We start from the raw sequence: 27,808 nt of genomic DNA on the forward strand, positions 1-27,808 counted from the left end.
TAGCAAAACAATACATTTTCTTCTTTTTGGATTGGGAGATGCTCTGAATTTAGGGTAAAGAATGAAAATTTTGATTATAGTATTGTTAACCAGTGGTAGCTCATTATTGATGTTACAGGTCAAGTCAATACTTGTCTAACCAGACGAAAGAAGTCATATATGTGAAAAATTAGATAATACTTTAGAAAAGAAGAAAAAAAAGAAGTGGAAGACTTGGTCAGCAAATAGAATTACTTCAAATTTATTAATTTTTGTTCTATTATTGTCACAATCAACCCCAGTGGAACAGGACTTGATAATTGAAATTCACCTTCTTCTTTTTTTATCATGCTCTTCAAAATTTTACTGCTACAACCTATGACCATGAGTGTGCCTAGTTGGTAATTTTAACAAAGATATAGATGAGTATGATTAGAGTAACAAATTATGGAAGTAAGAGTTTTATCTTACATGGCAGTTGTCATAGTGATTGTTACTTAATTTGATAAATAAATTGAAGTTGGAAGTTTTTCATGAGTGTCTTTCAATAAATCCAGTCATAAACCTCTAGGAGGAAATTTAAAAAGAAGAAAGAGTGAAATGCATGGTCTTACCATTTGATATTGTATTTGAGAATAAGACAGACTAAAATAGGACATTTGATTGTGTCAATGGATAGACTCTAGATAGAAAAAAAAAGTAGACTGGCCAAGTGTTACTAGAAGAAACCAGACTAAAAGCTGGCTTCTCTTGCAATTTCATATTGTGTCATACAAATCGCGTGTGAAACTTCATAAACTATCTGGAATTAAATAGCAATGTAATCTGTAGACACTCACAAAAGGAAGGTATTTGCAGCATCCTTTCATCCTGACGAGATTACATTTACACAATCAGTACACAAAGGTAAAAGAGCTTCATTTGAAATTGAATCAACAAAATAAATAAGAAGATGATAATGAAGAAATATAATTTAAAAAGTACAAGCTTCTGGGAAATAGGAAAGAGAAGGCGAATTGAGACATCCAAAAACAAAACTTCTGACACCATTGGGGAACAAGCTAGAAAATGGCGAATTTAACAGGACACAATACATGAATCAACATTTGTATGTACAATTCTTGTATGATCGTTAAGTTGGCTGGATCCTTTTGAGCCGCATGTATTCCAAAAACTGGGAAGGTAGTTCTGCTAAAAGTGCTTGAAGGACCGAGTCTCCACCTACAAATCAATGCAACGGAATCAGCTCACAGAAAGAGAAAGCCAACTCACATCTGTCCTCTTATATAAGAGATGGCTCGTGGTAAGTGTTAAAATGACCTACTTTGTACATCCCGGAAGGGAACAAATTGGACTATGTCACGCACTGCAACACGCCCATGTGTTGATTCAAGTCTCTGTTTGTCAGCATCTAAAATCTGTGAACATACAATACGGGAATGTCTTTACACCATTAGGCGATTTAATAGTGTTGATAATACTGCATTCTGGATAAACAGAAAATACACACCTCCATTTCCTTGAAATCAGCTCCTCCAACCCCAACAATAAGAACTGACAATGGCAAATCCGCAGCATGAACAAGGGCATCCATTGTTTCTTGGAGATCTGTTATCACTCCGTCCTGGGATTTTGTAATAATGTAATCAGCACATTGAAATAACCATATGAAATTTACTCACAAATAAGCATGATGAAATTCAGCATTGACCAAAATTAAATAGGAGCTTCACTCCAAGTGAAATTCAATTAAAGGGTTTCCACACCACTTTTATGCCTTCTAATGAAATATTTACATGTCCATGCACATTTATATCTCTGCCATTTGTCTATATTAATTGAGAAAGGCCTGATGGGAACTCAGGCTCATGCTACCAAGCAAGGTTCAAACTTAACTCATTCGTTGAAAAAAGAACAATTCCCACTCAACAAACCAAGAAATCTGATAGCGGAGAAGAGATCAATTGGCTAAAACTCTAACCAATGGAAAGCCAACGTTCTAGCACACAATGGTTAACATTTTAATTGATCTAAAAACCATGACCATCAGGAAATAAGATGTACCGTGATTATTAACAAAACGAAGTACTTCCGCTCGCGCTTCATCAAAGACTGATTTGCTATATCTGCAGCTGACGTAACAACTGGTCCAAATATAGTTGGTCCTGCAAGTGAAACATTAAAAAGGGCACTCATGTATGCCGTCATGATACCCTGGATTCCTTCCACCTGGAATAAGAAATTACTGATTAGTAAAATAAGATGATAACCAGAAACAAGGGAATTCACAACATCAAAATATAACAAAATTTGGCATATTTAATGCTTTTTTGGACACACCTCACAGTAGTCACTGCTGCCATTTAGATTGAAGCAATGAGAAACAGGGCCATCGATTGGCCGCGCTCCAAAACCCCAAGCAGGATAACGTCGGTCTCTATCATAGAACTGCAATACCTCTCCAGCATCCAAGATGGCCTAAAATTTGAATTCCGATTTAATGAAGTTATTCATATGAAGTGTACATACAAGACCATTATGTACAAGACCAGTTTCTCACTCTCTGATAATCATTTGGCCGTCCTGAAGGATCGATATAATGCAATGAATCGTGTAAGCGTGGATTTCCATTAGAAGCTGACAAACACAACTCGTGTGAGAGAACAAATGCATGCTGAGATGAAAAATAAGAAATACGCAATGGCCATAGCAGAAGAAAGCTTAGAGAAGCAAATAAATGTAAGTGTAACTAATAGAATCGACATAATAGATGCATATTATTTGAAGGGCCAATCAAACTGTCATACTATTAGATCTTTCAGTTAATCCAAGCAATTCTTTCAGTAATGACACAAAAATATTCATATGGATGTTGAGTAAAGTGCCAAAACTAGCTAGATTAAAGATGATACAAATACAGTCACAAAGACGATCAGAGTATACAGAATTACGGGCACCCCAAGAATAGGAATTTTAAGCCCCTAAGGTGGCTCAATCTTACACCCCCAATGCCAAAAATAGAAAAGGCATCAGAGATGATGATAATAAGATTGGTGAAGGCAACACAATATGCCCATGCATAGTTACAGAAATATATGCAACTTTGCTCAAACCTGATATCATGAAGGAGAAAGAGTACAAAACATATATACAGACCCATGCATACCAGTAAAGTCAATGGCCACCATGAAGTTAAGTTCATAGCCCCATGCCAAGTAATCGAGGAATGTATGCTGGGTTTTCTCGAAAAAGCTATCCACAAAAAGCTGGCTCTTTAGGACCTGGCGAAATTGTGACCTCAATGATCAAATGAAGAAAGTTTAGAACTAGGAAGTACCTTTTTTCCTGACAATAGAGATTTACCTTGTTTTGCGAACTTTGTCCTACAGCAGCTGATGTGAAAAGATTAGTACTCGAACCAGTCGAGTGCAACACTTCTAAATCTGATAGTGATTTCTGAATCTTGCTGACAATTGTCATAGGAGAAAGACAGTCAGTTTCCAGTCCATAAAGGTCAGAAATGACAGAAAGATGAAAGGAAGGCCATTTACCCAATTAAATCATGCTTTCCGTTTGAATTGAAGTCATAACACTCAATAGTCAATGGACTGTCCTGCATTTGTTCAAACGTTATTGATATCTTAATATAGTTTCCTGACATACTCGACGAATGGTTATTATTTAGAATATACACCAATTTAGTAAGATAATTAGAGATACAGGCCCTCGATTCCAAGCTATAGATGACTACTATAAGATGAGAAAACTTTGATTGTATTCTGCGATAGGCCATGCATGAAACACTTCTAAGGAATTCTGGTACCTAAATTATTTAACTAGCAAATAAAATCAGAAAATACAATATAAGATTAAAGAGCAAAAAGAAAAGAAAAAAGGACAGCCCGATGCATTAAGCATCTCGTGTTCACGCAGGGTCAGGGAAGGGCCACACCCCTAAGGGGTGTGATGTAGGCAGCCTACCCTTGAGCATCAGTGGGTGATTCCACGGCTCGAACCCCACCTATTGGTCACACGAAGGTAACTTTACCATTGCTCCAAGCTCTCCTTAAAATTAAATAGCAAATACAAAGAAATTCTTCTAAGTGAGAGCACACAATCTGCCAAAACTCAGTAGTGCATACTATACAGGCATCCCTTAACTAATCGATGTGTAAAAGATCACTAGCTACACTTCAAATTCAATTATCTATGATTGATCTAGGAATCCACAGAAAATATGGTTAATGAGTACATGAAAAGTATTTCTTTTGCGCCAAATTCAAATTCCATAGAAAATTCTAACAATTTCACACTTGCTCATACCAACTTCTGATTCACATGGAATAGCATATGGTTCCATAGAAAAAGGCACTCTAGCTCGTAGCAGTATCTGTCTCACAGGGTTCCCTGTTTTCTCCCTTCCAAGGTACTACATTTTAGGGGGAGGGTATCAGAAATTCTTTTAGGAAGCACATGGGGGAACATTTTTTTTATACCTTACTTCCAACTTGTTGAATATTCACGATAATTGGTTTCCACTTTGGACTATGATCATCTTTAATAATTTCTGTTTTGCAAATTGGAACCATCATTCCACTCTCTGTATATTTAGATATCACCAAAAAGGGATCCTGCCACAAGCAATAAGATATTGAACTTGTATACATCACACAATTCAGAATGACAAAAGATAAAACTAATCTGATGAGTTCTTACACTTTTGGAGAACAAATCCTTGGACACCAATTCTGAACATCTCAATTTCAACTCTACAGTAGTCTTTGAGGCAACACTTTCTTCAGCACAAATAGTAAGCTTACCAGATTTTTGGGCATGCGTTGGACCAGAAGATTGTTCTCCACGTATAATGTCTAAGGTCAGGGACCCGTTTGACTTTGTGACAATCTACAAGGAAATTCAATAATCTAGTATTAATAAGGAAAAGTTAACTTCATACGTACAACTATATTGATTCTGAAATCATTAGTTGGAATAAAAAAAGCTGCATGCAAGAACTTAAACAGGAAAAATATATCAAGCAGTTTTAAAGCAGGCATCAAATGTGGCTATTATCTTGGTGGTAACATTAATAACCTCTCGAAATAATCAAGCAAGTGGATGATTCTCAAGCAAATTCACAATGTTTTAACGACCAACACACAAGAAAACCAGTGGTGAGATATGCATAACCGAGTTACACAAAGTATAGAGCCTTAAATGCAAAATCTGTAGTCTCTAAGCACTTCAGTTCACATACCAATTACAGCCTCAATATTAAGTCATGTCTCTTACACCATAAGTAGAAACTACAGTGACATTATAAGTTCAAAATTATAATAGTGGGTGACACCGATCAGCACCTCAGATAATGTGCAACTAGCCTCGCCAAGAAAGTCCTGCTCCTCCAGTTTAAGCATCTGCATAAGTTATGCAGACTTTGATATATTAGTCACGAGCCATGATGATATGTGTTTGTATCCTCTAAAATTGCTTGAAAAATAAAATGGTTCATTCATTTGCCCGTAGACAGTAAATGATGGAACAGATAAATGAACTGCAAGGCACAAGACATGATGTACTCATGAGGTAAGATATGAAAGTTATTGTCCAGCAGCCTGCACAGATGACAATGTAGCAGAGTGAAGAAAATGGACATTTTAACGCTTAGCTTTACATGTTTATCTTACTTCTGCTCTACAGCAAGTTCAGGTGACTCAGGAGAAGTTCATGGCAAATTTTAGGTGTCAGGGAATACAAGGATCATGTAAACTACCACATGCAAGAATTTGAAACTAAATACTAGTAATGACTCAAGAATGACATATTTTTTCATACAAGAAGATTGGTCAATATCCCAGACCATAGTGCCTGGGATGCTACAGAAGTAGTCTACCGGGTGGATAAGATAAACCAAAAAAAGTAACTCTATGAACTTGAAGTTATCTTAAAAATATTATCGAGAAAACCTCAAGCTCTTGAAAACAGCAAGCTTAGCCAACTTCAAAAATCTGCTTATTTTGTGAAGAAATTTTTGTCAAATGGAGTTTCAAGAAAAAGGTACTTGAGAATGATAGCAGTTTATGATTGGCCAAAGTAGTGTCAAATTTTGAAAGAGAATGTGTAAAAAGTCACTTTATAATTAGTATTGTTTAAATAGATACTGATTTAAATGTTTACTTTGAGAAACTTTCATCAGTTCTTCAATTTCATTTAATTAAAACGTAAAAAATAAAATAAAACAAAGAAAAGCATGGTTTCTAGACTTAAGTCATAGATGAATATGCATCGCCGATGGTGCATAAGGTTACTTTTTGTTCGTACTGTTGGCATAGTTTGGTAAATGTTAAACTTTTGCTTAGGGTAACTTAGACCTTAGAAATCCTTTAGAAGAGGACAGGCATATATACCTTGACATCTTGATTATGAAATTGGGTGTCAACATCACAGACACGGAACCTGAGATAAAAAGAATCTAGTAAGACAGAAAAGAGGTTTCTAATTGACAGAAACTTCCAAAACAGAAGTGTCAAAACTCACACTAAATTCTGCACTGTCTCAAAATGATAGGCAATAGTATACTTTGTAATCCACTTGGGATTCAATGAGTTTGGAACTACTTCAGTACGACTAAGCTCTTGCAATGAACCATCTCTTCCTTTTGAATAAATGACTACCATAGGATCACTCTGTTAACAATAAGAGATTCAGAACAGAGCAATATAACTTGGTAAAGTCAAACATATTTTTAGGCCAAGAAAATAATGCTAGCAAATAAAATGTATTGTAAAGTAACAACGGAACCATTCATGTAAGAAAAGAAAGGAACAGAAAGGGAGGGCAAGCAACTACTGACATACAAAATAAGTAGGCTCCTAAGATTTTTAGAAGAAAAATAAACAAAGTAGATCATCTAATTATTTAGTGTAATGAAATAGTATACTTTTAGTTAGGTGGACACAATTTTATTCAACATCATGGTAATACATAAACCATAAACCATATAGAAGTCAGTAAGTCTATAAAATGACAGTTCAGAGGGAAATTTCTTAAAAGAACTTGTGATACCTGCTATAGAAGTTAGAACAACAGAAAATTACTTTCTATTGCGAACTCTGGAGTGAGCCTGATATTATAAACCACAATATTATGGAAGATATCAGATAGTAGAAAGGAGCAGTAACTACTACTGTTCCATCAACCTTTTACTACACTAGTTTGTCTTTAGAAGCTAGCTTTGGAGGATATCCTATGTAAAATACGTGAGATTTAACCTTAAGCATTAACACGAAACTTGATCCTTAAAATGATTGGCCTAATGAAATGAAAAATATTCTGAGTGTAAGCATTCAATGCTTTGCTCCAACTATGAAAATGAAGTTATAGAAATTGTAAATAGATAACAACAAATAATATTGAAGCAGTATTACCATGAAACAAATCACGTGAAAGTCAGTATTTGTCATTCACATTACCAAACTCTAAAGAATAAGGAACAAACCTTGGAAAGCACATCGCGATCACGCAAACCGGTAGCAGATAGAGACAACTGCAAGTAAATAGAATAGTTAAAACCAAAAAGCTTCTGTAAAAGGAAGATTTCAATATCCACAGTTAATTGCAGATGTTTAGTTTTGTCATAGATCTCCGAGCCAAGAACTAGAATAGATAAATAGCTTGTAAATAGTGACGGGCTTGCAAAATGATTTCAAGCAGAAAAATGATTCATAAGAACTTCACACAGTCTGATATAGCTTTCGTCAAAGTAACAGCATTGGGATATTTACGCTATAGGAAACCAAAAGTTAGAGATTTAATCATCAATACTCGTCGTTAATATTAATAAAAAAATCTAGATACTTATGATTCAGTAGTAGGAGACAAACCTTATGCTAAAGAAGAAAAAAACAGAAGTATATGCTTTGGGTGAACATATATCTATGTCTGCTGACAAAGCACGAAGAGTAATTGATCAAATTCGCGGACGTTCCTATGAGGAAACGCTTATGATACTAGAACTCATGCCCTATCGAGCATGTTATCCCATTTTGAAATTGGTTTATTCTGCAGCAGCAAATGCTAGTTACAATATGGGTTCCAGCGAAACCAATTTAGTCATTAGTAAAGCCGAAGTCAATGAAGGTGCGAGTTGTTTATTTCAAGAATAGGTTGGACCAACCAACTGTACCCTTTTCCGTTATAAGTAGGAAAGAGAGGTGCATGATCTCGCGAATTACTTCTGTATAAATTCTTAAATTATATGTAAGAACCATAGCATTTCGCGATTCATTGGTAAATTTATTTTGATTCTCTATTAACCAATAATGTGGAACTATTAACATGGTTAAAACAAACTGTTTGAAGTCTAGACACAGCATGGTACTCTTTCTACCACTATGTTAGAGGTGGTTTCAAAATAAATATTTATCGATATAGGATACTCATATTGATAAAATGATTTAAACCGCTTATTGTAAATTGTAAAAACAGGGATTTTACCCCCTTTATCTATTGCTGAATCGACGACCTATTCTAAGTAAGAAGAACTTTTTGGATTTGAAAAAAAAAGAAACAACTTTGCGAAACACCTAATACTTTATCTTCCTATTCAGCACGTCGTAAAATATTATTAAACTAACAGTAGGTCAATAACTTTTATGCAACTTGGCAACCTTCAAATTTATATTTGGCCTGTCATCCCACTGGAACATAGCCGGAAAACTGTAAAATGATACAAAAAAATATCCAACTACCAAATTGATCGAGCAACGGCACAATAACTCCTTAGAAACACATTTAGCTAGAAGTCTAATCTTTTTTGGATATAAACGAATAACTATTCTCATACCTAAAATAGGTGACCTTTTAGTTTATAGAAGGCAATTAAGTTTTGTACATAAGGTCAATGTTTTGAAATGACTGTATTTTTAGGTCATAGCACCTTTGAGGTAATATCTAAATTTTAATTTAAGAACCAAAACTAAATCGGTCAGCTTTAATCCGCAACTAAATTGGTCGGACACGGGTGTGTGTGTCCGATAACGGTGTGAATCTAGAGGTCAAATCCTTCCTGGTCTAGATATTAAGATTTGGGTGTACAAATCCAGGTGTGGGGATTCGGCTAAAAATAATTCAATATAAAAATAGAGTTATATGTCTAAATTATGAAACATTATGTGGAATACTTACAAGGTATTCCAAGGAGAAAATATTGATCAAGAGGAGAATCCCAAAAAGTGATACAAGGAGAAGGGCTGACATGGAAATTTCTATATACAAGGTACTCAATTTTCTTCAATTTCACCTTCATTATGTTTTGATTAAAAGTACCTTTCGAGGAGCTTGAATCTCAATACTGTTAATTAAAGTATAGATCACGTTCATATTGAACAATAATCACATACATAGACTGAATGCCTTATTAAGCTGCATATACTATCACTAGCTCCTACTTGAGATGCACATGCCTTACTTAGCAGTTAGCTGCATCATACCATCACTAGCTCTTACTTGACATGCACTAAGGTCAACTAACATTTCCTCTTCTGACTTCTCCCGCATATATTTTCGAGAAAATTACTTAATTTGGCTGCTCGGAGCAAAAAAAACTACCAAAGGTAGTCTTACATCCTTTTCTTTGTTGACTAACCTTAAATCCTTGTTTTGTTACAAAGTGTCTAATGATTCGTCTCTATTTAGTGCTTCTCTTTGTTTTCTACTTCGCTGTGTTTTTCTTCTTTATACGATCACTAGTTTTTTCTACTAACAAATATTCATTTTTAGAAATAATAGATCTCATCTCCACCATCAAACTCACTTTATTTAAATACAATATAACTCAACCTTTATCTTGATAATCATTTTCAAACCAAATGATACACCTATATATTTCTACAAAGGCTAAGTTTAGCATGAAAAGACAATTTTCCAAAATAGGATTTTGTTTCGAGTGGGTATTTGTTGGAATAGATGGGGTACATCTTTTGGAGTTAATTTTGTGCATACAGTATGGTTGCTTGGAAAGTGATGCAGATTGCTAAAACTCAATTGAAGCTCTCTTAAGCTTGAGTATGAAAATTCAGATTTTTTAAAATTAGAATTGTTTCGAGTGGGTGTTGTTGGTATAGATTGGGTACATGTTAAGGAGTTTGAATAACAATTTGGGGATGATTTGGTAGAGATGTGAGGTGGTTTGAATTGAAATTTGAGTTGCATTTCGAAGCAAGAAGACGAAGCTTTTGCATGTATAACTGTGTATCGCTTGTGTATCTCATACCCATGTGTATCGAATGTATGTGTATATCCATGAATACATGACTTTAAGATACATGTGCAGAATATGTGAGATACATGTGTCGCAAAGAAACTTCTCAACTATGAATTATGACTCCAAACCAGTTCACAACACCTCCAATCTTCCTCAAATTTGTATATTGCCTTGTCTTTGTGTTCTCAGCAAATTTCAACCATACTCTTTAAGAAAAAATAAAACTCTTAAGTTTTTGACTGTTGTATATCATTGGTTAATTTTTGTTGACCAAAAATAATTAAATAACATTTTGTGGTTAAGTGGATGTGAACTTCTTTAACTTTGGTACATTCGCCTAATTCTCTCTATGTTTTTTCTTTTCTTCATTAATCGAGAAATTCAAACATGGATAAGGTATACACTATATTATTTGCATTACATTCTCGAAAACCTTGTAAGATCAATGGATGAAAACACATGAAATAGGCAAGAACAGATATAGTCATGTGAAATATCATCTCACATGCAAAAGTAGGTAGGAAAATTAGTTGGAATTGGCTACATCAATCCTCAAGACATCCATACTTCCTCAATATATCCATACTTCACAATTCAAAACTACGCAAATACATGAGCAAATTTTCTGATCAAGTAACCGTATACTCTTTATTCTTCCTTCCACGCCCAATGTTTGCACCCACCCCCACACTCAATTCTCGTCGACTTGGAAGTGAACAGTTCACTTTAAAATCTTTCCTGTGATACACCTACAGTATCCTCCAACCCTAAATACTTCAGTTTAGTAGCATAATACATTTGTTTCTTTGTTATGGACAAGCATCCCATCCCTTAGCATAGATATACAACAAAGTCAACTAGTCAGCACTAGTTCCTGGTCACAAAATTTTGATCTAAGGTGTCTATATCAACTTCTTTGTCCCCGCAAAAATGTGGAGGGAGACATCTCATCAAGCTGATGGCTCGTCAATCCCTTAATAAGGCACTTCCCGGAATCTTCTGCCCACAGTCAATGCCAATTCAATTTGCAGTCCAATCTGATAGATGTCAAGAAACTGCACTACATCCTCACCTAACACGAATTCTCCATCAAAGATCTTAATCAACCACAATGATCCAAATAAACCTACCGAAATCACGGGAAAATGTGGAGTACATATCTACTCAGGCTGTCAATTCAGAAAGGAATAATACAGCAGCTTTCAAATTATCTTCTTTCGGTCAAGCCAAGTAAACTTCTAGTCCAATCTAATAAAAAGTCAAAATTCAGCTACATTTGCTCATCTAAGACGAATTTTCTCACTATAGATGTTAAATCAACCAAACCCGATCCAATAAAATTCTAATCAGCAGGATAGAATAAATCCGCAGTCACTAATAGAAACTAATAATCTGGTGACACCTACACCTGTTTAAGAGTAAAATGCAGAAAAACAGAGAGAATAAAGAACCTCGACATGCGAGTAGAGGCCTTGGTAACCGCGAGACTTGAGTAGAGCATCGAAGGCTTCGTTATGGCCGTTGTTTTGATTTGCCGCGTAAGCACCGTTACCGCCGACCCCCGAATGTCCACCGTTCTCGTCGGAGCAGCAATTTCCCATGGCTGCTACTGCCGCCGATTGCTACAATTTCAGGAAGCAACAAATCCAAATATCTGTGTGCGCGCAGAAACTTTGGTAAATAAATTGAACTTTACTGTATGTAATGGAAACTTTTGAACAGAGAGTTAGAGAGAGAAACGGAAGAAGGGAGAGGGACCCACACTAGCTGCGTCAGTCCAAAAGTTGTAGTAATAAAATAAAAGCGCGTTTATATATTGAAATTATCTCTATGTTAATTGTTAAAAGAGTTCGAATCTATTATCAGAGAATATGATTCTGTCGTTCTTATCATAATTTTTATTTTTAGAGTTAAATGATAAAAATTTTAATTAATATTTTAAAAATATATTTTTTTATTATATTAATACGCAAATGTTTTTCATATAATTTTAAAATATTTAATTTTTTTATTTAAAATATTAAATTAATGTGATTTAATTTACTTTTAAAAATTAATCAAATTAACTTTCGATTAGCATAACATGATAAATATTTTCGAACGAAAAGATCTGATTAAATTTACTCAAAGTTATGCTTGTTTTTGTTTTGCTACACGCAACCTTTGGAGAGGCTGCCCAGTGCCCACCAAGTCAAAGAATGGACCACAAGTTTCTCGAACAAAAACAGCCCCAATTGATTATTACATTTAAACCAGACACAAACGCTCAACAAGTTTTAACTTTAAGTTCACGTCAATTGATTTTCACAAGAGATTTAACTTCTCTATTAATAGTGGATAAGAAAATTATACCGTTTATTTATTTTTTAAAATCTAAAATATTAAAAGCCCAACACAGGGTATATATAAGTAGTACTCCTATGTTATTTTGTGTTAGGTATGTTACAGATGTACAGAATTTACTCTAATATGTACATGTTAATACGAGTATTCTGCTGACCCCATGTAATGATATAACGATAATTATATCAATCACGGCTCAGACTTTTTAATTGATTGAACTAACGCTGCCCACTTGCGCAATCTAAAACTGCATCTATTATTGTCTTCTTATTTATATCTAACAGACTAGCACAGCCACATATTCTAATACTTTGTGTTGGCAGGCAAGAGGTCAACCACTAGAGATTCCTATTACCAGACAGAGGAGCAGAAACAAAATACCAACCTCAAATCACACCAGAAGATGAATAAAGCAAATTATAAGCTTACCACTACTAGCCACACAACTGATAATATTAGTTTTTAGACAGAGAGGGCCAGCTTCCTAAAAGTAATCTACATTTTGCCTCCAGGGCACAACAGATGCCTTCAGAAAGAGAGTTGAGACTATTGGTGATATTCTTTTACATGCATATCATTCCGATAACAACCTAATGATCAAAAGTCTACCCATAACGTCTTATAAGGGAACGCTGGTATGACATGGAAGAAGTCCCTTCCAGTATTGCAGCTTCTGATGAAGCATATTGCTGCAGAACAGGAGGACCATAAGGAGCTGACGGGCCAGAGAAGTAGTTGTGTGTAGCACTACTCTCGTGAGGTGGCAGCATTCCTCGCTCTACTCCTGAGTACAATTGGTAATTCCTGTCATTTAGCTCCATGAGATGTGGCTGCGACACAACCCCACTTCGCATTGATTCATACCTGCGAATGAGACAATTTAAGATCACCCTTCTATATTTATTAAGTTTGAAAATGGAATGATGCACTAAAAAACTGGAAACAGAAGATCAATTTTTTTTTGTTGTTGGTAATTTACTATAGACAAACAAAAATAATACACCGAATGACCACCTAACATCATATCCACCTTTCAGGAAGGGGTAATATGATTAAGTAGGCATCTGACTGAAGACAAAAACTAGATACAAAACCTTTGAATCAGTAATCTGCATTTATGAGCTTTCTTAGATCCCTGCAGAAACTCTATCCTCTATATGACTCCTTTCTTTATATGTGCCACTAACAAACTGATATTTCCATTTACACCTCTACACGGCTTCCAGTTTCTAGTTTGTCAAGTCTGATATATTATAGAACCCCACACTGGTGCTACCACTTCCTTCTAGAATACTTGAGACAAACTCTCAAACATGGGGCTAATAGTCTAACGTCAACTTAATACATGCTAGAAAGTTTCTTTAATTAAAGCCAGAAGGATGTCAAACACAAGAAGATACTTTGAAAAGAGAAAGAACATCATTTGCTGAATAGCAAATATACACCCAATTGCTAACAGCAGGAAGCATTACTATCTTAATGTTAAGCAAGCAATTGAAAACCTCACGTCTTCCGCTCCCACCCCACAGCTTCCAGAACTGAAGGGAAGAGGATAAAGAAAAGAAAGAAAGCAAAGGACACAAAACCTGTGATATGGATTCCATATATCAGTTGAAATGCCTTGAGTGACATATGATTGATGAGAATATGCATTACTGGGAGCAGTCAACTGTTTAGGTTCTCCAACTGTAAGAGCACTCTCCATGAAGCTCGTGGTTCTAGGCCATCCACGCTGAGCACTTTGAAGTTCATAGACTCGTTGAGATTCCACAATTGGTGGAGGATGAACGTGCTGCATTCTGGTCATATATGGATTCTCCACAGAAGTGGGCATCGAGGAATACTTAGAATGATGTTCCATATACAAAGCAGGAATTGTGTTTGGTGGTGGAAGATTGGCCAATGATGAACCCACTTTTGCCTGGGGACAGGACAGCAACTTAACCCGATCTTCCATAGCCCAAGCGGGTGTAATCTTTGGCATGTCAACATTAGCAAAAGACTGGCCCACTTTTTCCAGTGGATGGGCCACCACTGTTGCTGTTACTGACGCAGGTAGGGGACGAAATATAGACAATAAACTCCTCACCTGCATATTTTTGAAGGCCCTTAATGAACAGCAAGCTTTAAAGTATTTGCAAGACACCAACTAATGCTAAATATATCAGCACTCCATATCTAAGAAAGAAATCACTTACTTGATGATCATTTAATTCGGGTTCAAACTTTCTGTCACGATAATTGTCCTTTATAGCGTGTCTGAAAGAGGGTTCTGGCAGGGGAAGACATTCCTTAAAAATTCGAAATTTCACCTGAATAAGAGCAATAGTATCATGAATCATCGTAAATAATTGCAAAAGCCAATTATGTGGATGAAGTGATAATTGTGAATCCAAATAACCTAGACATCAAGCATGTTAATAATACCAGATAAAAACCTAATAGCTAAATTAATACCTTAACAGTCCATGACCTACTGCAGCAACAAAAGAACCCTAACAGGGGATGGATAACCAAGTGGTAAAGACCCTCTACCTCCATGTACAAGATTAGTTGTTTGAGTAAACAAGGGAACAAAGTGAGGAAGGACAACATTTGGCTCCTGAGGGGGCAGTTGTGGTGTAGAGTGACCACATATAAAATAATCATAATAATAATGTGACAAATAAAGAAGTCATGATATGCTGTTCAAAAGAAAAAAGGGAAGCTATGATATGTCTCTTACTAAAACAATACGAAAGAATCACACATCGACAACAATGTCAGGTGTTTATTGGTCCAAGACTCTAAGAGGTTGTTTGGTTGATCGTATCAGTATAATTTATCTCAACATAAAACCCAGTGTGACTAATGAGGATTTGGTTGGCCACATAAAAAAATCTCTGCATTAGTAATGCAGTGTTTTGTTGGTGGTAATAAATAATATCTGCATTAAGTTACACAAGAATTTACGCATTAATTTATGCAGGATAAAATATGGAACAAGAATATGATAGTAACAGTACAAAGGATATTATCCAAATACAAAAATGTCCCTTAAGTAAGTAATCCTTGTATAACAATCCCTTCATTATACTTACTGCTTACAATTCCTTCAATATTAATCACTGTATGATTCAAAAAATATATATTTTTCATTACATAAACAATATCTGCAATTTTTATAATACACATATAACTAGTGTCCAAATCAAATACCTCTAAGTTCAATGATCAATTACAACATTGATGTTTGGTCTAAGACATTAAATTATCTACAGAGTAACATTCAGAAACAAACTAGAATTAGAAATGCATAATCATGTATAAGTTGAGCAAAAGGAAAGAGATTTGGGATGTAACAATTTAGAAAGTATCTTAGTAATATCCCTGTGACTAACAATAACAAGCTACAAACTTACACTGAAGACACATAAGAGTAGACAGAAGGATGTGGAACAAACTAGCAATGACTTTCTACTGATAGTGACAACATCATAGAAATAAAAGCATCACGTGGCTCAAAGCTTCTATATCTTTGGTATTATGCACATAAAAGCCTAAGAACTTGCACAATGAAATGGAAAGATTGGAGAACGGAAATTCTTCAGCTTGAGGGCTTAAGAGCCAAGCAAATCATAAATACAAGCAGGATGAAATTAAATCACATTGAGCCCCACACCCATTTTCTTACTATCATCATACATTGAAAAATCAAGAAGTAAACAGAATTTTAAATAACTGACTGCAAACTGGTTTACCTGTGCTGGAAATTTGCCTCCAAAAGCAAGTGGCTCCAAGTTCATTATTCCAGTGGATGTTGCCTCATATACACCATACAGAAGTTTTGCTTCGAAATCAAACAGGAAAAGCTTTGCCCCTGGCTTAATATTTTTTATTATTTCTTGTTTGTTCAAAGGAAGCCCAAACACACGGAATCTGTAACAATCATGTTTTGTATTTCTACCACACATGAATATAAAACCAGAAATATCATCCTGTCGGTCAGATTCATCCTGCAGGACCAAAAAGAACACATTTCAGAAACTAAGAAATACAACAGGCTAACCAAGTATATTTTTTATGCCAAAATGATGCCGATAAAAATATAACATGCTTTTATTGTTACAGAAGAGTAATGATTTAAATAATGATAGAAGGAAAAAAAAAGTACTTGGGTGTCCTCAGATGGATCAATGTCTACAGCTTCACCAGTATTTTGCTCATTGACAAAAGCAGTAGACAAACGAGGCTGGTGCTTGGGTTCATCCTGCACTTGAGAGACCAGTATATGAGGCTCCATAATTGGTGGAGCATGAAAGTGTGGCATTCTGGTAATATATGGATCCTGAAAATAGATGGGTAATGACATGTACTTGACCTGATGTTCCTTAGCAAAAGCAGGATTAGTATTTAGTGGGCAAACATTGGCCATTGATGAACCCACTTCCTGAGGATACGACAGCGACTTAACCTGATCTTTCACAGCCAAGGCAGGCATAATCTTTGGCAAGCCAACATTAGCCAAACATGGTGCCAATGGATGGGACACAACTGCTGCTGTTGCTGATGCAGTCAGGGGACAAAATAAGGATAATAGACTCCTCACCTGTATATTTCAAGATTGTTTTCGAAGAAAATAAAGTGGTAAAGCATCGGTAAGTGTGTGAAATACATTGATACTTCATACTAAGAAAGAAATCCCTTACTTGATAATCATTTAATTCGGGTTCAAACTTTCTGCGATAATTGTACTTTATGGCGTGACTGAAAGAAGATTCTTGCAGGGGAAAACACTCCTTAAAAATTTGAAATTTCACCTGAGTGGATAGACAAGCAACAGAAACATAAAGCTAGTATCTAGTTACGCAAACCAATTAGGTGGAGAGAGTAATTTCGTCAAAACTTGGACACCACAACAAATGTGTCGCGATTAAGCTCAAAAGGAAAGAGAGTTAGCAGTTGATCCTACCATATCAAAAAGGAAGAAGAAGAAGTTGTGCTACCCCGCATAACACAGCAGTAAAAAACTTTAAAGACTGAAACTATCTGAAATAACTAATTATCCCTGTGACTACAACCATGATATGAAACAAATACTCTGACACCACAAAAATGCATACAGACATGTACAATAAATTAGCAATGGCTTCCTACAATGGGTATGAGACAGTGACAACTAAACAGAAATAAATGCATCACACGGGCTCTAGAGAAGTAAAGGAACATATTATCCCTCAGAACTTCCGCCTACCAGGAGAATATAATATCCACATTGACCGACTAAGCAATTGCCCCAATGACCTGGAAAGATTGGTGAAGAAAATTCTAGATGGGTAGAGTTTCTTAGATAAAATAACTAAAACAATTGGATTAGTTCTTGAATAATACACATACATGGCAAGCTTCGGGGTAAAAAAATCTACCAAATCATAAATGCAAGCAGGATTAGTTCAGATCACACTAAACCAGAAGGTCCTGATCTCATTACCTAATACATCATAAATCTTTTAAACTAAGACTAATAACAATTGGGTATTTTATTTAACTGACAATAAATATGAGTGACAATAAATATGAGTTACCTGTGCTGGAAATTTGCCCCCAAAAGCATGTGCTTCCAAGTTTATTCCTCCAGAGGATGTTGCCTCATACACCCCATACAAGAGCCTCAACTCAATATCAAAGAGGAACAGCTTTGTTCCAGGTTTAATCTTTTCTACCATTTTCTTTTTATTTGAACCAACCCCCAAAACACGAAATCTGAAACAATCAAGTTTTGTCTCTCTATTGCACAAAAATATATAACCAGAAAGGTCCATGAAAGCTTCCTCGTCTTTCTCTTTGTCTTGTGAGGCAGCTCTACAAACGGTAGATGAAGGATCTGTAGAAGCAACAGAAGCAGAGACTCCCGCTGAGTCAATAATAGGGAGAAAAGCTTGATCTATCATACCACTTGGCTTAACCTCTGCATCCTCCATTTTCTTCATAAGTTCATGTTTTTTAATTTAATTGACTGAAAGTTTTCCCCTTCTTTTTCCCCTTCTTGTCTTTCATCCAACCATGAGTGAAGTTGCTGCTCTGCAAAGGGAAAAAGCACAGCTTAGATGTATGTGCTCCACAATGAAGAAACAGGGTCAAATTGAAGAAGCGGGAATGTATAAAGAGAAACAATGAATCTGCACAAAACAGTAATGATGAACCATATGCTGGTATCAGAGAAACATGACAAGAGTAAAACCTGAAATCTAGAAAGACAGTGTGGACAAGGAAAATATGGAGCATGAGTCTGGCCTACGGCTTAAGAAAGAACATACATCCTGGACAATTTTATGTTATCTGCTATAGGAATATTTTCTCCGACTTTTTCTTTCTTTAGGATCAGTAAGCAAAACACCCATTTCTATGACTTGAAGATATCATTTCTAACAGCAATGAAGGATTTTTATGACAAACATAATTTCTGCAACAGAGACGAAAGTCTTATGTTAAAGTATAGACTCACAACAATAAAAATTTGAAAGATCAATGAAATCATATAGATCTCAATATAGTTTTCATGTCGTACTTAAATGCAACATGCATTTATTTTGAAAATTTAAACTCGATGAGATTTAAATTATCATAGTTTAACTACTTGTTTTATCAAATGCACCCAAAATGATTTAGATAATAGAGCAAAGAGTAAGAGAAACTCAGCATTCAGTTCCTAATATTTTGACCCAAAAAAGAAGAAAATTTCGAAGGAGAAGGTCTAAAACAAATTTAAACCATTTGACTGACTAAAAATTATTTCATTAAGGGAAAAAGGAGAATTATAAATTAAAGTTGTTTCTAATCATAGAAAAGTAACATTCTTTGGGATAGTCCAAAAAAGAAAGTGTGTCTCATAAATTGAGATGAGAAGGATAATATTTTATGCTTAAAATAAAAAAAGGAAAAGAAGTCGACAAAATCCAAATAATAACTTTTACATGGTAATATATGGATATATATGGAAAAAATGCAGTAGAAAAATGTGCCCGAGTGGAATCAATCTCACGTCCTTGAGGTGAAAGGATCAACCTTCACCAGTGGCACCATGTGCTCTCTTTGTGTTGTGGGTGGCACGTTTAATATTTATAAGATATTTATATATATATATATATATATATAAACAAAATTTCAACCAAGGTCACAGGGTGTTGTGGCACCCCGTGACTATACATAGATCCGCAATTTGCTGTTTTTATCTACATGAAAGAAAACGGGAAAAGTTGTGCAGAGAGTAATTTTTACTTTTTACTTCCCTTTCTAAGCTGTGGAAACAAATTGATAAACGCACATGTACAAGAGATAAATCATCCTTATAGAAGACTAACAATCCAAAAGGCCAAACTATTCAATGAACTAATGGAAAGAACTACCACATGAAAACCCTACAATTGCTTTGCACATTGAAACGGTACATATTTTCTATCTTAACTTGCAAAGATAGTTTGACCTCATTTCTCACTTCCCACATAGCCTAAAATATTGTATCCCTTCCATTTACTTCTCTTTAACTGATAGAAAGAGTAGCCACATAAATAACCGCGTATAGGAAAAAGTTGTTTTATTTAACATACGTTTAGAAATAAATGCCACCTGAACCTGAAAGGTTAATTAGACATTCTATTTTCTCCCCATACCTTCCCGCTAAAAATGATCTGCACCCAAGGGTTCAAAACTCAACAGAAACAAAAAGCACTAGATGTTTCTTCTCATTTGTGCTAAACTTGGTGTACAGAGTTACCTAGTACTTGTTGTTGGTGGAAGATAACACATATCCCTAGAATTAATTGAGATGCGCAAGCTAGACTGGACACCACGTTCATCAAAAAAATAAATCTCCCTTTTTCATAATAAACCACACAACTCATACATAAATTCGCACACGGATGTTGAAACTGATCATAACACCTACCATTCCTCTACAAAATCAGTCCCATCGTAGAACCACCAATGTCAAGCGAAAATCTGTTTCTCCAAAAAGAGAAATAGTAAATGTTCACACACATCAGGATACCCAAAAACACAAACAAACGAAAAACTCTCAAAATTCTAAACTCAGCTATAAGTTACAGTCCACAACAAAAAAATCCAAACAACTAGTAAAACGTTCATGCATCAAAAGATAAACAGAAAAACCCCATTTCAATTCCAGGAACCTGTACTTCAGACGGTTACCAAAAATTCAAACGAGGAATTGATATTCAACCCAAAAAATCAAGCTGAATTCTGGGCGATTAACGGACTAATGTTACTTGATAGCGCAAACAAACAAAAAAATTTAACTTTGATTTGAATTCTGCTATTTTTTCAGTAGAGAACAAAAAAGTAAAATTCAGGCATACCAGTGAGCAACCAGCAATGCTTGTGCGAGTCAAGAGTGAATGGACGCAGCTCCGTTTTTTCCAATAAATTCTTCTATCGAAAATGAATTTTTTTTTTTTTACATGTATAATTTTAAAAGCAATGGTCTTCATACCATTGCAAGAAATAATTTAGGTAAAAAAAAATAGTGTCTTAAGTTTGATGATAGATTTAAGATAGTGTCTATCTATACCATTGGTCTATTAAATTCGTTGAAATTGATTTATTAAATATTGTTGAGTTTTATAAAAAAAAAAATTATAATTATTTGTTGGGAGTCTTATATGGTGAAAAGTAAACGCGTGAAAAAAATTGAGATTATTTCATATATTAATTTTCTAAATTTAGCTAACATTTTTTTTTAAACCAGTCTAATCTACTTTGGAGCTTGAGTCAATGAACTTTTAGATAAAATTGTTGAGAAACTTCTTTGATGTTAAGTATCTAGACAATGATTTTATGAATATCAGTAATGAATTTTAGGGAGAGATCAAAAAAGATTTCTAAGCATATCTGGCAGCAAAGAACTCAACAAGTTTTTTCGTACTAATACAACTTTTCAGTATGATATTTTCTTCCTCTAATCCTTATAAGAGTTATTGAATTCAAATATATGATTGATTTCCCGATTTCCTCTAGCGAAAAAGATATACAAATTCATTGAATTTCTCCAATCACTATTGTTTTTAAGCTAAATATTGATGAAATTTCCGTTTAGGCTAAAAATATTGGTGGAATTGGTGGAGTCATTAGAGACTCAAGGGAATTGGATTATTAGTATTTACGGAATGATTTATGTTTATAGTCATGTAACGGCAGAATTGTAGACTCTTAAATAACTTATCCAATTCCTAAAGGCATATGTCTATAGTCGTGACTGTAGACATAAATTGTAAATACTAACTCATTTCCTTTAAGTCTCTAATCATGATTACACCAATTTCATTCATATATTTAGCCTGAACAAAAATTCTATCGGTATTTAGCTTAAAAATAATAATGGCCAAAGGAATTCAAATTGCATATTTTTTCTGCCAGAGGCAATCGGAAAAATCAATTATATATTTGAATTCAACAGCTTTCATAAGGATTATAGGGAGGGAAATGTTATGCTAGGAAGTATTAGTACCAAAAAAACTTGTTGACTCCTTTACGGTCAAATGTGCCTAAAATTTTTTTTTTTTACCTCTCCTTAAAACTCATCAGTAATATTCACAATATCATTGTTTAGAGACTCTGTGAAGAAAAGCTCTATCAATGAGCCTTAAGAAGATGAAGAAGACGAGAGAAGAGATGATAGAATGATGAAGAAGAAGCTTTGTATATTTCTGTGTGTGTCTGTACATATGAGCCCTCTTACTTATATATACAATTACATTTATGTATTAAAGAAACTACCTTAACTAACCTGTATTTAACCAACTAATTAATTACCTAACTAACTAACTAACTAACTGAAATATTAAAAGAATACATGTTTAGTTTATAAGCTATCTTAACACTCCCCCTCAAGCTAAGAATTGGAAAATACATTTTTCATTCCTAGCTTGTTAATCATTTCTTCATGTTGAGGTTTGCACAGCCCTTTGGTGAGTATATCAGCTTGTTGATCTCTTGTTCCTAAGTGTTGTGTCTGAATAAGCCCTTCAAGTATCTTCTCTCTTACAAAATGACAATCTATGTCAAAATGTTTAGTTCTTTCATGAAAAATTGGATGTGCTGCTATTTGGATAGCAGCTTTGTTATCACAAAATACCTTTACTGGCACCTTTATTTCCATTCCTAACTCACTGAATAAGCCTTTCAACCACACTATTTCAGCAACTGTAGTAGCCATACTTCTGAATTCTGCTTCTGCAGAGCTCCTAGATACTGTGTTTTGTTTCTTTGACTTCCAGGATACCAGTGCTCCTCCTAGTTTAATCATATAGCCTGTAACTGATCTTCTTGTTTCTACACAAGCCCCCCAGTCTGAGTCACAATAGGGTACCATTTCATTGTCTTTGTTACTTGGCATAAACAATCCAAGACCTGCCGTTCCTTTTATATATTTAACTACTCTTAGTGCTGCTTCCATTTGAGATGACTTTGGTGAGTGCATATATTGACTGAGTACTTGTACTACAAAGGCTATATCAGGCCTAGTCATAGTTAAGTATAATAACTTCCCTATCAGCCTTTGATATTTTCCAAAGTCATCAAGAAGTGAGTCTTCTGCATTAGCATTTTTTCCAATGAATTCATCAAACACAGTGGAAGTTAGCTTGTGATTGAACTCCAAGGGTGTAGAAGAAGGTTTACAACCTGCTAATCCCAACTCAGACACAAGTCCTAAAGCATACTTCCTTTGATTCATTAGTATACCTTCTTTAGACCTGGAGAATTCAATTCCAAGAAAATATTTAAGCTCACCTAGATCTTTCATTCTAAACCTTTGTTGTAACTCCTCTCTTATTTGTTGTATATAATGCAAACTGCTCCCAGTAACCAAGAGATCATCAACATATACCAAGATAACTAGAAGTTCTTTACCTATGTTCTTAGTAAATAGTGAATAATCATAATGTGACTGTGAAAATCCCATATCAACTAAAGCCTCTGTTAGCTTTAAGTTCCACTGTCTTGGTGCCTGCTTCAGTCCATACAAGGACTTATGAAGCTTGCAAACCATGCTTTTCTCCCTCTGGTTTGCAAAACCTTCAGGAATCTGCATATACACTTCTTCAGGAAGATCTCCTTGAAGAAAAGCATTGTGTACATCCATTTGAAATATAAACCATCCATATGAAGCAGCTAAAGCCACTACTGATCTTACTGTAACCATTTTTGCTACTGGTGAGTATGTCTCAGTATAGTCTAAGCCTTCCTTTTGATTGTATTCTTTTGCCACTAACCTGGCTTTATATCTCTCAACTTCTCCAGATGCTTTATACTTAACTTTAAACACCCACTTACAGCCAATAGGAACTTTTGTTGGAGGTAGAGGAACAATAGACCAAGTATTGTTGGCTTCTAGAGCATTAATCTCATCTCTCAGAGCATTCACCCAATGAGTATCTTGACATGCCTCTTTATATGTATGAGGTTCAGAGATAGTAGAGTATGCAGCAAGTGATTCTCTATATGTAGGAGCAAGTTTGGAATAAGTAACATATTGTGACATAGGATATAGACATGCATTTTGTGCATTTTGAGTCACATATGAGTCCAACCAAATAGGTGGCTTAGATTGTCTAGAAGATCTTCTTAGAGGAACTAATGGTGCTGTAGTATTAGAAGAAGTCTGAGGCTGTATAGAAGTTGTAGGATTAGAACCTTGAATAGAGGCATTATCAATGTGGACCCACTAAATACTAATCCTGCTTTTGCTAAAGAACATCAGGTCAAGTATATGTCATTACCTATCTATTTTCAGGATCCATATATTACCAGAATGCCACACTTTCATGCTCCACCCATTATGGAGCCTCATATACTGGTCTCTCAAGTGCAGGATGAACCCAAGCACGAGCCTTGTTTGTCAACTGCTTTTGTCGATGAGCAAAATATTGGTGATGCTGTAGAAATTGATTCATGTGAGAACACCCAAGTACTCTTCTTTTTCCTTCTATCATTATTTAAACCATTACCCTTCTGTAACAATAAAAGCATGTTATATTTTCATCGGCATCATTTTGGCATCAAAAGTATATGTGGTTAGCCTGTTCTATTTCTTTGTTTCTGAAATGTGTTCTTTTTGGTCCAGTAGGATGAAGCTGACCGACAGGATGATATGTCTGGCTTTATATTCATGTGTGGTAGAAATAAAAAGCATGATTGTTACAGCTTCCATGTTTTTGGGCTTCCTTTGAACAAACAAGAAAGGATAGAAAAGATTAAGCCAGGAGCATAGCTCTGTATGGTTATATGAGGCAACATCCACTGGAAAAATAAAGTTGGAACCACTTGCTTTTGGGGGCAAATTTCCAACACAGGTAAATCAGTTTGCTGTCATTTAAAATTCTGTCCACAAAACAACATCTTTAGAGTCTTGGACCAGTTAAACACCTGACATTGCTGTTGATGAGTGATTCTTTTCGTATCGTTTTAGTAAGAGACATATCATAGCTTCCCTTTTTTCTTTTGGACAGCATATCATGGCTTCTTTATTTGTCACATATTATTATTATGATTATTTTGTATGTGATCACTCTACCCCAAAGCTGCCCTCTCAGGAGCCAACTGTTGTCCTTCCTCACTTTGTTCCCTTGGTTACTCAAACAGAATTTGCATATACTTTCCTTGTTTGTATATTGACAAGCAAAATATATGAATATACAAGCAAAATATACAGACGCAGCCTCCATTTGTATATGCTTACCTTGTCAAGCGAAATACACAGACTGCAACCTCCATAGCAAGCAATTACCAAAACTATAGTTGTAAAGCCTTATTATATATGATATCTTTGCTGTTTGTGAAATTTTCTCAATTTTACTTAATCTTTCATCCAAACAAACTGATATTTTATGGACAAAGTTAAGTCAGCCCACCATTTCAGTGGGCCTCAAAACAATCAATCCAACCCACCCATACCTGGGTCGCGAGCTAGCACAGACCTGCCCACCGTTTCTTAATATTTCTAGTCTAATTTTACCAACAAAAAAAAAAAACATAAATATACACTTCTTCCGTCCCATATAGTTTATCATTATACTAAATAGTATTATTTCATATTCGTTGATCACCTTATTAAATCAAGAATTTATGAATCAATTTTTTCTATTATCATTGTAATTTGTTCTTTTATAAAGTGTTTACATCTATATGTAAGATTCCTAACAAGTTTTTAAAGGACGAATTAGTAAAATCATCTTCATTTCTTAAGCACAGTATAAAAATGAAAAGTAATCAAGTATAAAAATAAAAAGTAATCAATTAATATGAGACTCACGATGTATAAGGTAACATTACATAGTGTTATTAACCATGTCTTAAGTTCATAATTAAATCATTCCAATAATATAAAAAGGTAGATGCGTGAGAAAGAATTAATTTTTTAGCAGTTTGAAAAACTGTTAATTTGTTAAGTACTTATATTATCATTTTCTCTAACTTAATTTTGATTTAAAATTTAAGACTTCGTTTTTGGTACTTTTTATTGTAATGAGCCAAGTACAATTTCAGTTTAAACACCTTTCTCTTTGAATATATAATATATTAATAAAGTAACACAAACTTTTCAAAATAACTTATTCTAAATATATGATCAATTTAAGGAATGGATATTTCAACACTAACATATAAATGAAAAGTTAAATAAAAATACTACCTCAAAATCACATATATACTATGTAGAGTATGAACCATCATTAATCTCTGATTAGGCGTCCCATTTTATTTTAGGATATGGATTCTTTTTTTAAAAAAAATAAAACAAAAATAAAATCATATTGATTTCTTATTTAGTTATTCCTTTCTCTACTCATAAATAATAATTTCGAAAATATATCTATACTAAAGTAGTACACTCTATCAAGAGCCGAATAAGCATGTCAAATTAACTGATTAATATTTCATGATGAATTTCATCCATATTAAGAAACTTAGTAGAGCATGAATTATGTATCACTAATTTCTTCACGCAAGACATAATATATTTCAATAGAAAAACAAAATCATATGAAAGTATATCAAAATATTTTTAGGGACACATAAAATACTTAGACCGAATAAACAGGAGTGGATAAAAATAAAAGAGAATTGCTGCACATACAAATAAAGACCAAAAATTATTTGCAGGATAATTTCTCATCCTCCTCTTATCATTTACATGATGACCAATGCTAGGCATTTTATACAGTGGTTAGGATGGCCTTTGAGTAGATAAAATTATTGTGCATTAAATTAGTGCATTAAATTAATTGATTTTAGTCCATATCAAATCTGTTGAATGAAAAAACTCTTCTAATACTCTTGATTTTTAATGCAAAAGAGTAATTAATTATCAATGTGAACTTGATTCATGCACCAATTTAAATGAGTTGTTTATTAAATATTTAATTATGTTTTATACTATTTGTTTTAATTATTTAAATATAGAGTAAAATGATAATTCAACTTTGAGTTTTGAATTTTTCTACTTATAATATATATATATATATATATATATATATATATATATATATATATATATATATATATATATATATATATATATGATGATGATGATGATATGATGATCATGTTAACTTCTTATATTGAAACATTACATACTAATGTATATTAACCAATAAAATAATTACTAATTATTACTAAAATTATTCTCCTCAAGTACTCAAGGTTATGATATATACCCTCTTACGATAGAACAACTTACTTCTTAGAATGGTGACACATCTCATATTCGCTAAACTTCTAATTCCTTCAACAACAATAAATCACGCAAAAAATTATGAAATGCAAGAATAAGAAGAGTAGAAGATTGAAAAATGAGAGGAAATCCCTTTATTTATAGTCAGGTAATATGAACAAATATTTTCCGTGTTTTATCTGAAATGTCATGACCTTTTCGAGAAGTCACAATCCTCTTTAAAAGTCACAACTCATTAAAAATGTCACAACCTAAATTAGAAATATTATAGTAATTTAACATTCAAATTGAAAGTTCATATTTTCAAAGTAATATAAATATTGATAGATTTAGTCATTTAGCTATAACTATAATTAACTTCATTTTTTTTTTTTACCTAAAGTAAATTTATGTGTAATTTTATTATTATAATAAGTTCATATGTTTTTGTCGGAAATAATTTGAATTGCAGCAAATTTGTGAACTTAATAAAAGAATTTTTTCTGGAATTATCAGTA

General features: G+C 34.2%; 2 protein-coding genes across 4 annotated transcripts; both read right to left on the reverse strand.

Annotated features, from left to right (window-relative positions):
- Positions 1-899: 899 nt before the first annotated feature.
- Positions 900-12,085, reverse strand: LOC101264226 (protein BONZAI 1). 2 transcript variants are annotated; one of them, XM_010324328.4, is made up of 16 exons: positions 11,695-12,085; positions 7,478-7,525; positions 6,517-6,665; positions 6,387-6,435; positions 5,340-5,396; positions 4,696-4,884; positions 4,476-4,610; positions 3,531-3,592; positions 3,343-3,445; positions 3,146-3,260; positions 2,540-2,616; positions 2,320-2,457; positions 2,044-2,208; positions 1,490-1,603; positions 1,304-1,397; positions 900-1,200 (listed from the first exon to the last, which is right to left on the reverse strand). In XM_010324328.4, exons 1-16 carry the CDS (start codon positions 11,842-11,844, stop codon positions 1,112-1,114), a joined length of 1,734 nt encoding a protein of 577 aa, XP_010322630.1. In that variant the 5' UTR covers positions 11,845-12,085; the 3' UTR covers positions 900-1,111. The 2 variants fall into 2 exon arrangements, with proteins under 2 accessions (XP_010322630.1, XP_019069931.1); XM_019214386.3 differs by lacking the exons at positions 6,387-6,435; positions 6,517-6,665 and having other exon boundaries at positions 11,695-12,031.
- A 905-nt stretch (positions 12,086-12,990) lies between these two features.
- LOC104648045 (uncharacterized) lies at positions 12,991-21,157 on the reverse strand. 2 transcript variants are annotated; one of them, XM_010324327.4, is made up of 10 exons: positions 20,941-21,119; positions 20,511-20,563; positions 18,151-18,646; positions 17,275-17,385; positions 16,947-17,174; positions 16,740-16,835; positions 16,327-16,581; positions 14,785-14,898; positions 14,173-14,675; positions 12,991-13,450 (listed from the first exon to the last, which is right to left on the reverse strand). In XM_010324327.4, the coding sequence occupies exons 3-10, from the start codon at positions 18,553-18,555 to the stop codon at positions 13,192-13,194; spliced, it is 1,971 nt and encodes a 656-aa protein (XP_010322629.1). In that variant the 5' UTR covers positions 18,556-18,646; positions 20,511-20,563; positions 20,941-21,119; the 3' UTR covers positions 12,991-13,191. The 2 variants fall into 2 exon arrangements, with proteins under 2 accessions (XP_010322629.1, XP_010322628.1); XM_010324326.4 differs by lacking the exon at positions 20,511-20,563 and having other exon boundaries at positions 20,941-21,157.
- Between the last annotated feature and the right edge of the window lie 6,651 nt (positions 21,158-27,808).

This window comes from Solanum lycopersicum, chromosome 6 (genome assembly GCF_036512215.1).
Source record: "Solanum lycopersicum chromosome 6, SLM_r2.1".
Classification (NCBI taxonomy): domain Eukaryota; kingdom Viridiplantae; phylum Streptophyta; class Magnoliopsida; order Solanales; family Solanaceae; genus Solanum; species Solanum lycopersicum.